The sequence below is a fragment of the Crocodylus porosus genome, unplaced genomic scaffold (genome assembly GCF_001723895.1).
Source record: "Crocodylus porosus isolate Cpor-Errol unplaced genomic scaffold, CroPor_comp1, whole genome shotgun sequence".
In the NCBI taxonomy this organism is placed as follows: Eukaryota; Metazoa; Chordata; order Crocodylia; family Crocodylidae; genus Crocodylus; species Crocodylus porosus.
This window is the reverse complement of record NW_017728921.1, coordinates 6,310,070-6,321,243: the sequence shown is the minus strand read 5'-3', so window position 1 is coordinate 6,321,243 and position 11,174 is coordinate 6,310,070. Positions and strand designations below refer to the sequence as shown.

Sequence of the window (11,174 nt, the reverse complement as noted above, 5' to 3'; positions counted from 1 at the left end):
ATGTAGACTTTAATGACAGGGCCCCATGCTTGTTAAGGGAACTAGGCTCGATTAATGAGTGTCTGTTTGATATTTTATGTTCTCCTTGGTCAGCGTGTGGCCCTCAGCCTTATTTACCGCCCAGGGTTCAAGCTCTGCTTTCAGTGCCGAATCCTCGATTTCTTCGTGGGCTTCCCTGCGTGCCCAGCCCCGTGGCACTTGGATGCCACGTGAATCCTGGGAAATCTCAGCCTGGTGACGCGGGACAGTGCCGGGATCTCCGCTTCGCAGATGGAGGGGTGCTGAGAGACAGTGAGAAGAAGGCCAGCTATATATCGTCAGCTATATATGGACCTATTTTCCTTGAACCTTGTTCTTGGGAACAGCTGAAGCAATTTGGCAGAAGCTTTTCACCCCCATTTCCCTCCACCTCCTCAAAACCCAGCCTGGAAAATTTGGGCCAGCTGTTCACATTTTGGCAAAGTTTTTTTTTTTTTATAAGGACCTGAAAACATGGGGCCTTACCGTGAGACATGCTCAAGCAGCAAGAATGCCCAAGGTGGCAGGATTTGCCAGGGGAAGGTATGCCGCCAGTACAATTTTTAATCTGCTAATGGGAATGCAAAGAAGTACGGACAGGCAAAGCGCTCAGTGCCAGGCCCCAGGCATTTTACCCGAGTCAGGATTTCTGGATTTGGCCCATCTCCTAAGTGGCGCTAAAGGGGATAAGCGGTGTTTATTGCTGCTTCTGTAATAACCTAGGATCTGTTAAGCGTAATGTTGTGGGACGGCCTCTTTGAGCACAAGCAAGTTTTGCAAGACCAGATACTGTACGTAAGTTTGTGCTTTTAACCATAGCACTTAACTGGCAAGGTTTACCACCCTCCAGTCTGCGGGAGAGGGAGGGACATTTGTTACTTGTTTTGCAGTTAAATTGCTTCAAGCTGTTGAAATATTGGAGAATGGTTTTGACCTACTTTCCTGAAACCTAAAAGGAAAAAAAAGGGGGGTGGGTATTGAATTATTTTCTGCTCAGGCTACAGGGAATCCAGCCGGATTAGGGGGAGTGGCATTTCATGGGCCTTCCTAAAAAGCTGCACATATAAAAGCCAACTCCTCCTGTAGAGCGTCTCAGTCTGCTGCTTGGTTAGCTCCCATCCGTGAGAATATCTGCTTTTTCAGAATCCTATGTACATGGTTATTATTATTTTTATTTTTACTTTTTTTACCCTTGGCATGCCTGCCTCTGCACGCCGTTGTGTGTGGGGATGGAGGAAAAACGCATGTAATCCTTAGATCCCACAACTTTGAATTGCGGACACACGGTGATTAGATTTGCCTGGGAACGTGCAGGCATTTGCTAATCGACTGCTTTTTCTGACGGTCGGGGTAGCGGAGCGTCCTTCGCATTGTCCTGTCCGTACAGCGGGACGCGTTTCCTTCCCTGACCCGGTTCATTGCTGGTTTTCACGCAGCAACTCCCCACTTCTCCGGGAGCACATCTCCAGCAGAAAACCTGACCCTTGGCTGCAGGCTCGCTGAGCTCGGGGGCGATTGTGGTTTCTGAGTGACTCCTGGCAAGCTTTGGTGCGACTGTGCGCAAGGATCCAGCGCAGTTCGCAGCCGCATGTGCGCTTGCACCTCCCTAGGAAAATCTCACAGCGGCGTTTCGTTTTATTGCAGAGACGCTGCAAGTTGCAGGTGCTTCCGAATTGCGTTTCCGGTTACAAACGGACGACGGAAAGGGTCAGCGGTCTGCGAGACTGCGTGGAAACAAAAGCGTTCGAGTCCCCTGGTCTGTCTTGCGGTCGTGGCTCTTTTGCTCCTTGCCGCCTTTGTCTCTGCTGGGAGAACGAGTCAGTTGCTTTGGCTTTGACTTTGGCTTTAGCCTTCAGGGTTCAGGCGCTCCTGGGGAAAGCCTTGAACGATGGCTTCTGCTGGCCTTAGAAATATTGGAAGTGATTTTACTCCACGTTTATACGTTTATCCTGTTTGAGGGGGGGGTTTCAGGAGTTTTGTAAACTTGTTGCTGGGCCTTGGAGCGGAGTCGGGTCACTTCACTCTGCTGCAGACCTGCCCTGTGAACTCCTGACCCGTTCGCCGTGGTCGGTGTTAAATTGGAGAAGTTCTTTCAAAGCCCAGTTCCCCTTTTCCCCCATTTCCATAGAAATTGCAACCCTCTGGTTGAGCTGGACAGAATTGCACAATGCTTTCCAAGCTGCTGCCTCATGGAGATGGCTGGAGAGCAAACTGCGCTCTGCCTTGTAGCCCAGCCTCATTGTTAGCGGTGTAATGGGGATTTAATTAGTTTGCAGAGTTAAGCTGCGTTTGCCAAGTCAGTTGAGCTCTGTGGTGACTCGGCTGACACGGCTTTCGTCTCTGCATACAATTGCAGGTAGGCAGGGCCCTCCGTGGCCCATCACAGTGCTGGAGCTGCCATCATTTCTCCATCTACATTTAGTTTTGTCCCATCTGTGCCTGCAGAAACCGGGACCTGGCTGTCCATCATAATTCTTCTTCTTCAGGGAGGAATCGCACAGGGATGCTTGTAGCTTTTGCACAATGCTGCATGTGGATATATATATGTATATAACCGCCCCCCGAGCTCAGCGAGCCTGCAGCCAAGGGTCAGGGTTTTCTGCTGGAAACATGCTCCCGGAGAAGTGGGGGGTCGCTGCGTCAAAACCAGCAACGATTATATCTATCTATCTATCTATCTATCTATAATATCAGCCTTTACTACCACTGTGTACAGAAGGATCAGGAAGGGGTTTTACAGCTAACCAGTGCTTAAAGCTGCCTTGCTCTCCAGGGAAAGAGGGACTGTTGGTAATTTACCCATTTTACACCTGGGTAAGCCAAGGCACAGAAAAATCAGGCTCTTTGCTGAAAGTTATCTAATGAGGGAATCATAGAAATTAGAATAGAAGTCAAGAGACCTGACTCCAATTCCCTTGTCCCTATCCATCAGACTGTCCTCTCTCTCTCAGATGGCTTCCAGGGACTGACGAGCAAAAAGCATCTCTCCATGCGCCCCACATCCTCCCTGCTGCATAGGTGGCGGTTTCACTGCCAAGTGGGAGTCCCAAGCAGTTGAGCATGATCTGAGCTCAGTCGAGGGACTGCCGTGGACACAATGACACCTTCACGCTGGTATAAAAAGGAGGGGACAGCTGGCACAACCCCCCAAGCAGGCATATCTTCCCCGTGCTGGTGGACAGTTGCCTGAAAGCATCGGGGGTAAACTCCTAGTGGTTAATATATCCAGGCCCATCCCTTGCCATTTGCTAAGGGCAAGCAGGGGCTTCCTCCATCTCCTGATCACTGCAGGGGTTATGGTGCATTGGGACTCATCTGTCCTTCTCCCCATGCCAGTTCGGCGGCCTCTTGCCCTGCCATCGGGGCAGATACCGCTGTACCCCTGCACGCAGTTTGGGGCGGTCTCTCCTCTTCCCTCCGTCTTGCCAACTCTCCCTTGTCCAGGCTACCTCCTGTCCACGTCTCTTCTGGGTGCCCGACGCTTCTGTGTCATCCAGCCTTGCACAGGCTCTGCCAGCAAGGGCACTTCTGTCACCAAGGGCAGAAAAGCCAGGCCACGTGTCTGGGACTACAGAGCACAGCCACTGTTGGAGCTAGGGGTGGTGTTTAAGATGTCTAGATCCCGTGCTTTACACAGTGCACTCGTGCGAACCTCCAGGCCCACTGTGCAGTGGTCTGTAACAGGCCTCGTCCAGGTGCCACAAAAGTCAGGGGAAGCCGAATCAAATATTACATCCGATTGGTCCATAAATAGGCAGTCTGGTGATGGCTTTATGGATAAAGCCTTTTCTAGAGTTTACAGTTTAAACTTCCAGAAGTGCCCCGTTGCGTCCCGTAAAACGGAGGAGGCGTTTATCGGGTAGGGCACTGACCTTCCCGGCAGCGGCTCCGCTGGTAATTAAGAGGCAGAAGAAGAAACCTGTGCTTGGTGTTGCTCCCATACAAAGCCTCTCTAGTGCCTGATTGTTGTCTTCAGTGGCAGCAGCAGCTGCTTTGTCGGAAGGAGGCTTTGCATGAATATTGCCCCCTTTCTCCCCCTTGTTATCATACAAATCACATAATAATACGGCCAGGGATAAACAGGAGCTCCAGTAGCTGTTAGCCATGTATAAAAACAAATGGCATGGAAACAGCATAATTACTGAGGAAGTATAAACGTGAGTAACGCGATAATTGTTTTCTTCCCTCCAGCAGATTTATTCCGACTCTCCAGGTTGTGCGCTGGTTTGGAGGGCCGTGACTATGTGTTAATAGGAAGAATTTTACATTGCACACCATTTTCATTTAGGACCTGAATATGACACAATCCCAGGCTTTGGTGTTAGCTGGTGCCTATTTTAAGTGGCTTCTTCAGTCCTTTAGGAAGCAGCCGGTTATCACCAGCAACACAGCAGAAAAACAAAAAAAGGGGCTGTACGTAGCAGTGGCCTGGTTTCCCCACTTGGATCTGGTGGCTTTGCGTTATCAGGGTGCATTATTGCTGGCTCTTCACACCATTCAGCTGCAGGCTGAGCTGCGATGGAGCAAGAGGAAGGAGGCCAGGTGGAGCACAGAGAAGATGGATAACGTACAGGCAAAGGAAAAGGTCCCGACAACGCAGCAGATGGGCGAGCCCGGTCCCAAAAGCTCAGTGGTCCTCGTTCTCTGAGCAAGCGAGACGTCTCTTGGCCTGTCTCCTTGGTGGGCTTGTTTTGTGTTGCCGCTTTGTCCTTCCTTTGGCTCATGCAACTCCTCTGTCTTCTCCCATGGAGCTTACTGCAGTGTGTGGTTTACCCTCACGGTTTGTGCCCGACGCCTCTCGTGCCACGGGCTCCGTGCCACTCAGTGCCCCTGAGAGGTCGGGGGAAATGCGTTGGTCTGCAGCTCGTTTTGTTTTAGGCTTGACCAACAAGGAATCGGCATTTGTGGATGTAGCAGTGACATAGCGACTGCTGCATGTAGCACGCGCTTGCGTAAGGTCTGCTGAGCGTCTCCTGTATATCCTGCACGTGAAGTCACGGGAATCGTGGATGGGATGGACCTGTTGAGTTACTCTGCCCATCCCTCTCTGAGCACACGGTTGCCCCTCCGGCAGACTGTCATCTGTTGCAGCCAGAGAACAGCAGGCCCCCGTGCCTTGACTAAGACAGATGTGAGAGGAGCACGTTAAATCCATGATCTGAAGCACTGCGAGCACTTGTACACGGTGCGCATCCCTGCGGCAGGCGGTAGGACTCGGTTTCCCAGAAAGGGATCTGCAGAGGAGATTGAAGTACGTGCCGGGGGTTTATGTGCTGACGGCTTGCTGCTCCCTACCCTGCTTTGAAAGCCCAGCGTTTGCACGTCATCTCCAGGTGGCGACTGCATAGCCTTCTTCTCCGATGGGCGAGGTTTTTGTGATTAGTGGTGGTGGATGCTCAGCTTCTGTAAGGACAGGAGCTTTGCTCCCTGACCCTGGTTATTATGCGCGAGAGTTTTCCCAGGAGATTTCTGCACTCGGTGTCGTCCCCCCCCGCCCCTTGCTGCCTGTCTCCGTGCCTGTATATCTGTGAGAGTGGCAAGTCTCTGTTGCTGAAAGGCTTGGAAGCGCAGTCCCCCTGCCGACGTGATTCGAGATGATGGTACGTTCATGTAGCGGAGCTTGCTGCCACTCTTCCCACACCCCGCGCTGCTGCTTTTGCTTTGGAAACGAAGGCGAACGCTTGACAGCGTGTGAGAAGCAGGGTCCCCACGAGGGCTGAGCCCATTTAAAGGATCCTTGCCTTTGGCATATCGCCGAACATAAGCCAGCGTCTTTGTCTCCTACGTGCGATTAGCAATTGCAGTTTCCTTTCCCTTCCTCAAATGTGTAGCCTGAAGTGACTTCTTCAGCTAACGAGTTCACCGCGCAGCTTCTCTTCCCACTCCTCCTCTCTCCTTGGACTCCTCAAACTGTGTACAAGGCGCCCATAAATCTTCTCCTCCTTCTCACTGTGCTGCTTCGCCTGCATTTAAAACTTGTGGCCGCGGTGAAGGCCTTACCCGTTCACCTTCACGTCACGAGGAACATGAAGAACTATCCTCCTTGATGGGTGCTTTCCTTGCGCTTGAGCCTGCGGGTGCTGTCAGGGAGCTGGATAACTCTGGTTGGGATGCGCAGTTCGTGGCACGCTCGGGACGGGAGGCGAGGGACAAGGGTGAAAACCGTACATCGTCTTTGGACTCTGGGGTTGGCAACCCTGTGGTAGACGAGGGCCCGCGAGCAGGACAGGGGGAGTTTGCATGGGCCACTGTCCCTTGCAGCGGGCGGAAGGAGGCGAGGGCAGCAATCTGCTCTCTGCCCTTCCCTGCTGTTCCTTCCTTCGCTCTGCTTTTGTGGCTGAGCAAAAGACAGGAGCGTTTCCCTTCCACCTCCCTGGCATCAAACGTGCAGCAAGTGCCGCCTTCCCGGGGCGGAGATCACGGGACCTGTTTCCAGCTGGGTGCAACTTGATTGCAAAGAGGGGGAAGCTCTCCCCGAAGCTGCTCCAATTGTCATAGCAAAGCTTTTGCCGTGGGGCTTGCAGGAGGAGCGCGACAAAGGGTTAAAGCGCATCCCCAGGATGCGTGGTCTCCTCTGAGGTCGGGGTGGAGGCCGCCTGTTGCGGTTACGCTTTCCAGGCAGCAGATGTTTGTGAAACGCTGAGATCACCTGGTGCGAAGGTGGCACGCAAGATCATGCCCGCATTGATTGAGCCCGGCATGAGTAATCGCGCTCGTGGCAGAGCAATGCAGAGCGGGCGCCTGAATGATTTCCCTTGTCTGACCCGCACAGAAGAGCTCCTGGTGTGTCCCTGGTCTCTGCTGGCTGTGGGCTGCTGTCCCATTTATCCCTCGCCCCTCCCTGAAGGCTGAAACAGCCCCCCAGTAGAAGTGGGGTAATGAATAGCCCACCTGTTGCTGGAGTCCAGGCGGAAGGCTTGCCTGGCACTTGTCCAGAGACAGCGAGTCCCCGAGAAAAGGGAGACCTTTCTCGAAGGAATGAAAAGCACCAGTTGGTGCTGGAGAACAATGAAGGCCTTGTCTCTAGACCCAAGGCTGCTGTAATTAAGGTAGCAAAGTTGTGTGAACTTCTTCACTCATTTACTTTTTTTTTTTTTTTTTTGCACCCTCTCCTCCTCCCCCCCCCCCCTTCCCTCCTGCCTGGAGAGCAGCTGCAGGGAGATTACTGTGCAGTTTGTCTGTGGTTTAAGGTTACAAACCAAACCATTGCTTCCACCTCTCCTATATCCACACCCCTTAGAGAGAAAAAAATACAAATCCACCCGGTTGCAAAAGAAATAAATAGATAAGCATCGTGACGAGGTCCAGGAGCTACCGAATTCGAAAGGAATGTCTTAGGCCTGAGCCGGCTATTGTGCTACCGGCCTGTTGCATCTTGCAGTGAAGCCGGGTCAGGCCCGGGTCAGCGTTCAGCAGGCAGGAATTTAAGGCCACCCGGTGATGTGGTAATAGTGCTGAAATTAGCAGTCAGACAGCTATCGTTCACACAAAGAAGGAAAAAAAAGGGGGGCGCTTAATTGACCTTGTGTGCAGTGCTTTACATACCCCGTGATCTTCATTGTAGCAGCAGGAGAGGCAATCTTAGGGTCCTGTCCATTGGGGGTGAATCTATTCTTACCGAACGAAGTCCCGCGGCTGCCTCGGGCTTCCTCCCAGGTGCTCCAGGGTTCTGGGCTCCGGTACAGGGGGAAACAGAGGCTGTACGTGCGAGCGGATACAACCAACTCAGCAGGCTGCTCGGAGCTGGCGGGGATTTGAGTCCCACTGACCCGGCTTTCCTTTCCGAGCCCAAACGGTCCTGTAGCATGGCCGTATGTTGTCCAAACAGCTGTCATGTTGCATGCAAGAGGTGGCCTCCCTTCTGTGGTGGGCGGCACGTGGCATTTGCACGCCAGCAGTCGCGCGCTTATAAATAATGCGGTGCTCCTTGGGAGGAAAGGTGATTTAAAATGATGGATTCTTGTTGCATTACCATCTAGGGATATTGACTTCTCGGTAGCAGCTAAGGCGCTGTTTTTTTTTCGAGAATGAAAAGTGCCGAGCATTTTGATCTTATCCCCAAGAGTCGTTCTCCCCTCCGCCCCCCGCTAAATGCTAATTACAGCTATTCTTTGAAATTCTCTTAGGTCGTATTGTTCCGGCAGCTCTGCGATGGGGAGGGTTTCACTGAACCGAGTGCTTCATCCCTTACCATTTGTTTCAGCCTCTGTAAACAGACGTTTTTGTCACATCAGTTCTGTTGTTTTCTAATCTAGTCTCATTTACCTCCTTTTCTCTCTTGTTTTCTTTTTTTTTTTCTTTCCCTATTAATCCAGCATCCATCACTGTAGAGTCCAAATGCCTTCCAAAAATAGCCAGGGAATGGAAGTGCGCTGGTTTCTCTGCCTTCCCCAGGAAGTTCTTGTGAGGGTGGGTGGGTGTGTAAATGTAATGGTTATTGAGAAAACAGTGCTATGTGTTTGTCCCTAGTAACTACAAAAGGAGGCTGTTGTCTCTGTGCAAATGGCTTTCCGGGGTCCACAGGCAGGGAGGGCGGTACTGCTGAAAGCCTTTATCTCACTACCTGGAGCAATGGTCTTCTTCCCTTGCTGGGCGTCAATACTGACCAAGTAGCACGCTTTATGCTCAGCATCCTTTGCTTTCCCTGCCAGCCTTGGTTTTGACCTTTTTAATTTCCTGTGGCTGCAAGAGGTGTCCAAGGACCTCATCCCAGAGCAACGGACGGGTTTCACCTCTGTAAAGGTGCCCCTGGTTTTCCAAGGGGAACCTGTGAGGTTTGTGCAGCACGTTGGGGATGTGATCTGTTGGGTAGCCAGGTGGGTGTTTTTTCAGTGGGGCTGGAAAGCAGGAGTGGGCTGGGGAGTGACCTTCTGTACTGTAGGCCAGAGAGCAAGCAATGACGCTTCCTTTTGCAGGCAGAGTTGACCTAACTGTGCTTGCTCTCCCCAGGACCGGGGCCTGACTGGCAAGCTGGAACCCGTGTCTCCGGTCAGCCCTCCTCATCCCGACTCTGAGCTGGATCTGTTGCCATCCAGGCTGTCGAAAGAGGAGCTCATCCAGAATATGGACCGAGTGGATCGGGAGATCACAATGGTGGAACAGCAGATCTCCAAGCTGAAGAAGAAGCAGGTAACTGCTGGGCTGGCACCTTTTGCTGGAGCTTCCTCCCTTGCTCCATGCTGTTGTCCTTTGGTTGCGTGTCCAAGGCAGATCTCTGCCCTTTTACGCCACTCATCTCTGCTGCCCTTCTGCGAAGCATAATAGCCTGAAAAGCATTGTGCGCTCAGGAAAAGCTTTCAGCACAGCATTGTTGCTTCGCTGCTGTGGCTCTGCGCCTTCCAGGAGAGGGCTGTCTCGCAAGCTCAGCCCTGTGCATCCCCTGGCATGTCTGATGTCTGGAGACGGAGCCGGGGGGGAGAAGCCGCAGCGCTCCTTTTCCTGTCTGAGCTTGCAGGCGGCCCCAAAGTTTTGTGGGTTAATGCACTTGGGGAGCTCTGCGCAGTTGACAGATGCGAGACGGTTGCACCTTTGCAATTGTGCAGGGTCAGTGTCCCGCCGAGCATGTCTCACTCTGTGCCCCAGCAGGGCTGCTGGAGGGTGGCCGCTGGGTGGGTCAACCAGGTGCCTCCCTTCCAGTCATTAACTCGGGGGAGGACAAAAGAGACCCGTATCTGGATGCTTTCCAATCTCACCGGGCAGTTCTTATGTGCCTCTGGTCTGAGGATCTGCTCTGGGACAGTGATCTCGGTTACATACCCCCTCCCCTTGCTGCAGTACTCAGACTCTTGCAGGCTTTATTTCTATTCCCACTGATGCTGCTGGTTACAGGGAACACTTATCCTCAGAGCACAGGGAGGCTTATTGACTGTCCCAGGTTGATGACTACAGCAGAGCAGGTACTTGAATTCGGTTCTCTCAATACCACCATTGCACCACCCTTCCTTTCTCGGCAAGAAGAATCCAGCAGCGCGTTGCAAGCTTACTGCTGCCTGGTCCAAGCTTTCCACGAGCCCATTAAGAGATGAGTATGGCAGATGCTCAGTGGTGGTCTTTTTTTGTGTGTGGGGGTTAAAAAGGCTTTCAGTAGCTGCAGCGAAGCACTTCCTTTCCTGTTGTCCCCTTACCAGTTGTAACTTCCTCTGCTTGAGGCAGCTCCCTGATGGTGCCTGCTGGGAGCTAATTCCCGGCTGCCCAAGAGAGGAACCGTCTCTCCTGGTGCCCCTCTGCCTGGCCGCTCTGAATGAAGGAGGCCATATCCTTGGGCTGTCATTCTGAAAGAAAAGAAATTGGGACTAGTGCTCTATCTGGAGAGCAAATGTGACAGCATTGACCTTCCTACCAAATTCTGCAGAAGTGGAATGGGGAAAGAGAAATGAATGCAGCGGAGCAATGCAAGCATCCTCTTCCCTTTCTCTCCGTGGGCTGCACTACAGCTAGCACAGAACCAAGCCTCCCAGCCTGTTCTTTTATTAACAAATCCAACTTATCCAATAGCAAATTGAGTATATAAAGATGCATCCAGTCCTCTAAAATGGATGTGGAGACCGATATTGCACGTCCCTTGCCAGTGCTCCCTTAACCCTGGGCAGTGTCCACAGACGTGTGTCCTTTTCTTCTCTTCCTTTCAGTCTCTGGCAGTTCCTTTACGGTTCGGTTGAGGTTAAGCTTTTGTGTGTCTTCATCTCTGTATGTTCATTCGCCCTTTCTCTTTTCATCTCAACCCTGCATAATGCACAGCTCGCTACTTCTACTCATCTCTGCTTGGAAATTTTTTAATTGATTCCCAGTTTGCTCTCAAGTGTTGGCTCATAGACCTTGCACTTTCCTTAATGTTCAAAACCACTCCTCAAACTTCCTGGTTTGGAGGCAGGAGATGGTTCTCCTAGTATTTTCAGGGCAAGAGGCTATTGATCAACATGCCCATCTTCGTTGTGAATGGATCTCGATTTTTTGGTTACCATATGCTGCCCAGGCCGCCATGGCGAGAGGCTCAGCACAGTTTGGTCTTGTTTTTAAACAGTTCAGTTTAATTAATCCCAGGCACCTGTTTTCAGTTGCTTGTCCCCACCGAGGTACCAAAAAGGCTTGAGGGAAGCAGAAAGGGGAAGGGAGAGCAGTGGGCTGAGGAACAGCTGCGATACCAGGAGAAATGCAGT

The 11,174-nt window shown here is 52.0% G+C and overlaps 1 protein-coding gene across 26 annotated transcripts in view; it reads left to right on the top strand.

Moving 5' to 3' along the window:
• NCOR2 (nuclear receptor corepressor 2) overlaps positions 1-11,174 on the top strand; it is a 331,634-nt gene that overhangs the window by 139,374 nt on the left and 181,086 nt on the right. For all 26 annotated transcript variants that reach the window (XM_019538935.1, XM_019538934.1, XM_019538936.1 and 23 more), the window contains exon 5: positions 8,968-9,147. In XM_019538935.1, the coding sequence (XP_019394480.1) occupies positions 8,968-9,147 (180 nt within the window). The remainder of the gene's footprint in view (positions 1-8,967; positions 9,148-11,174) is intronic.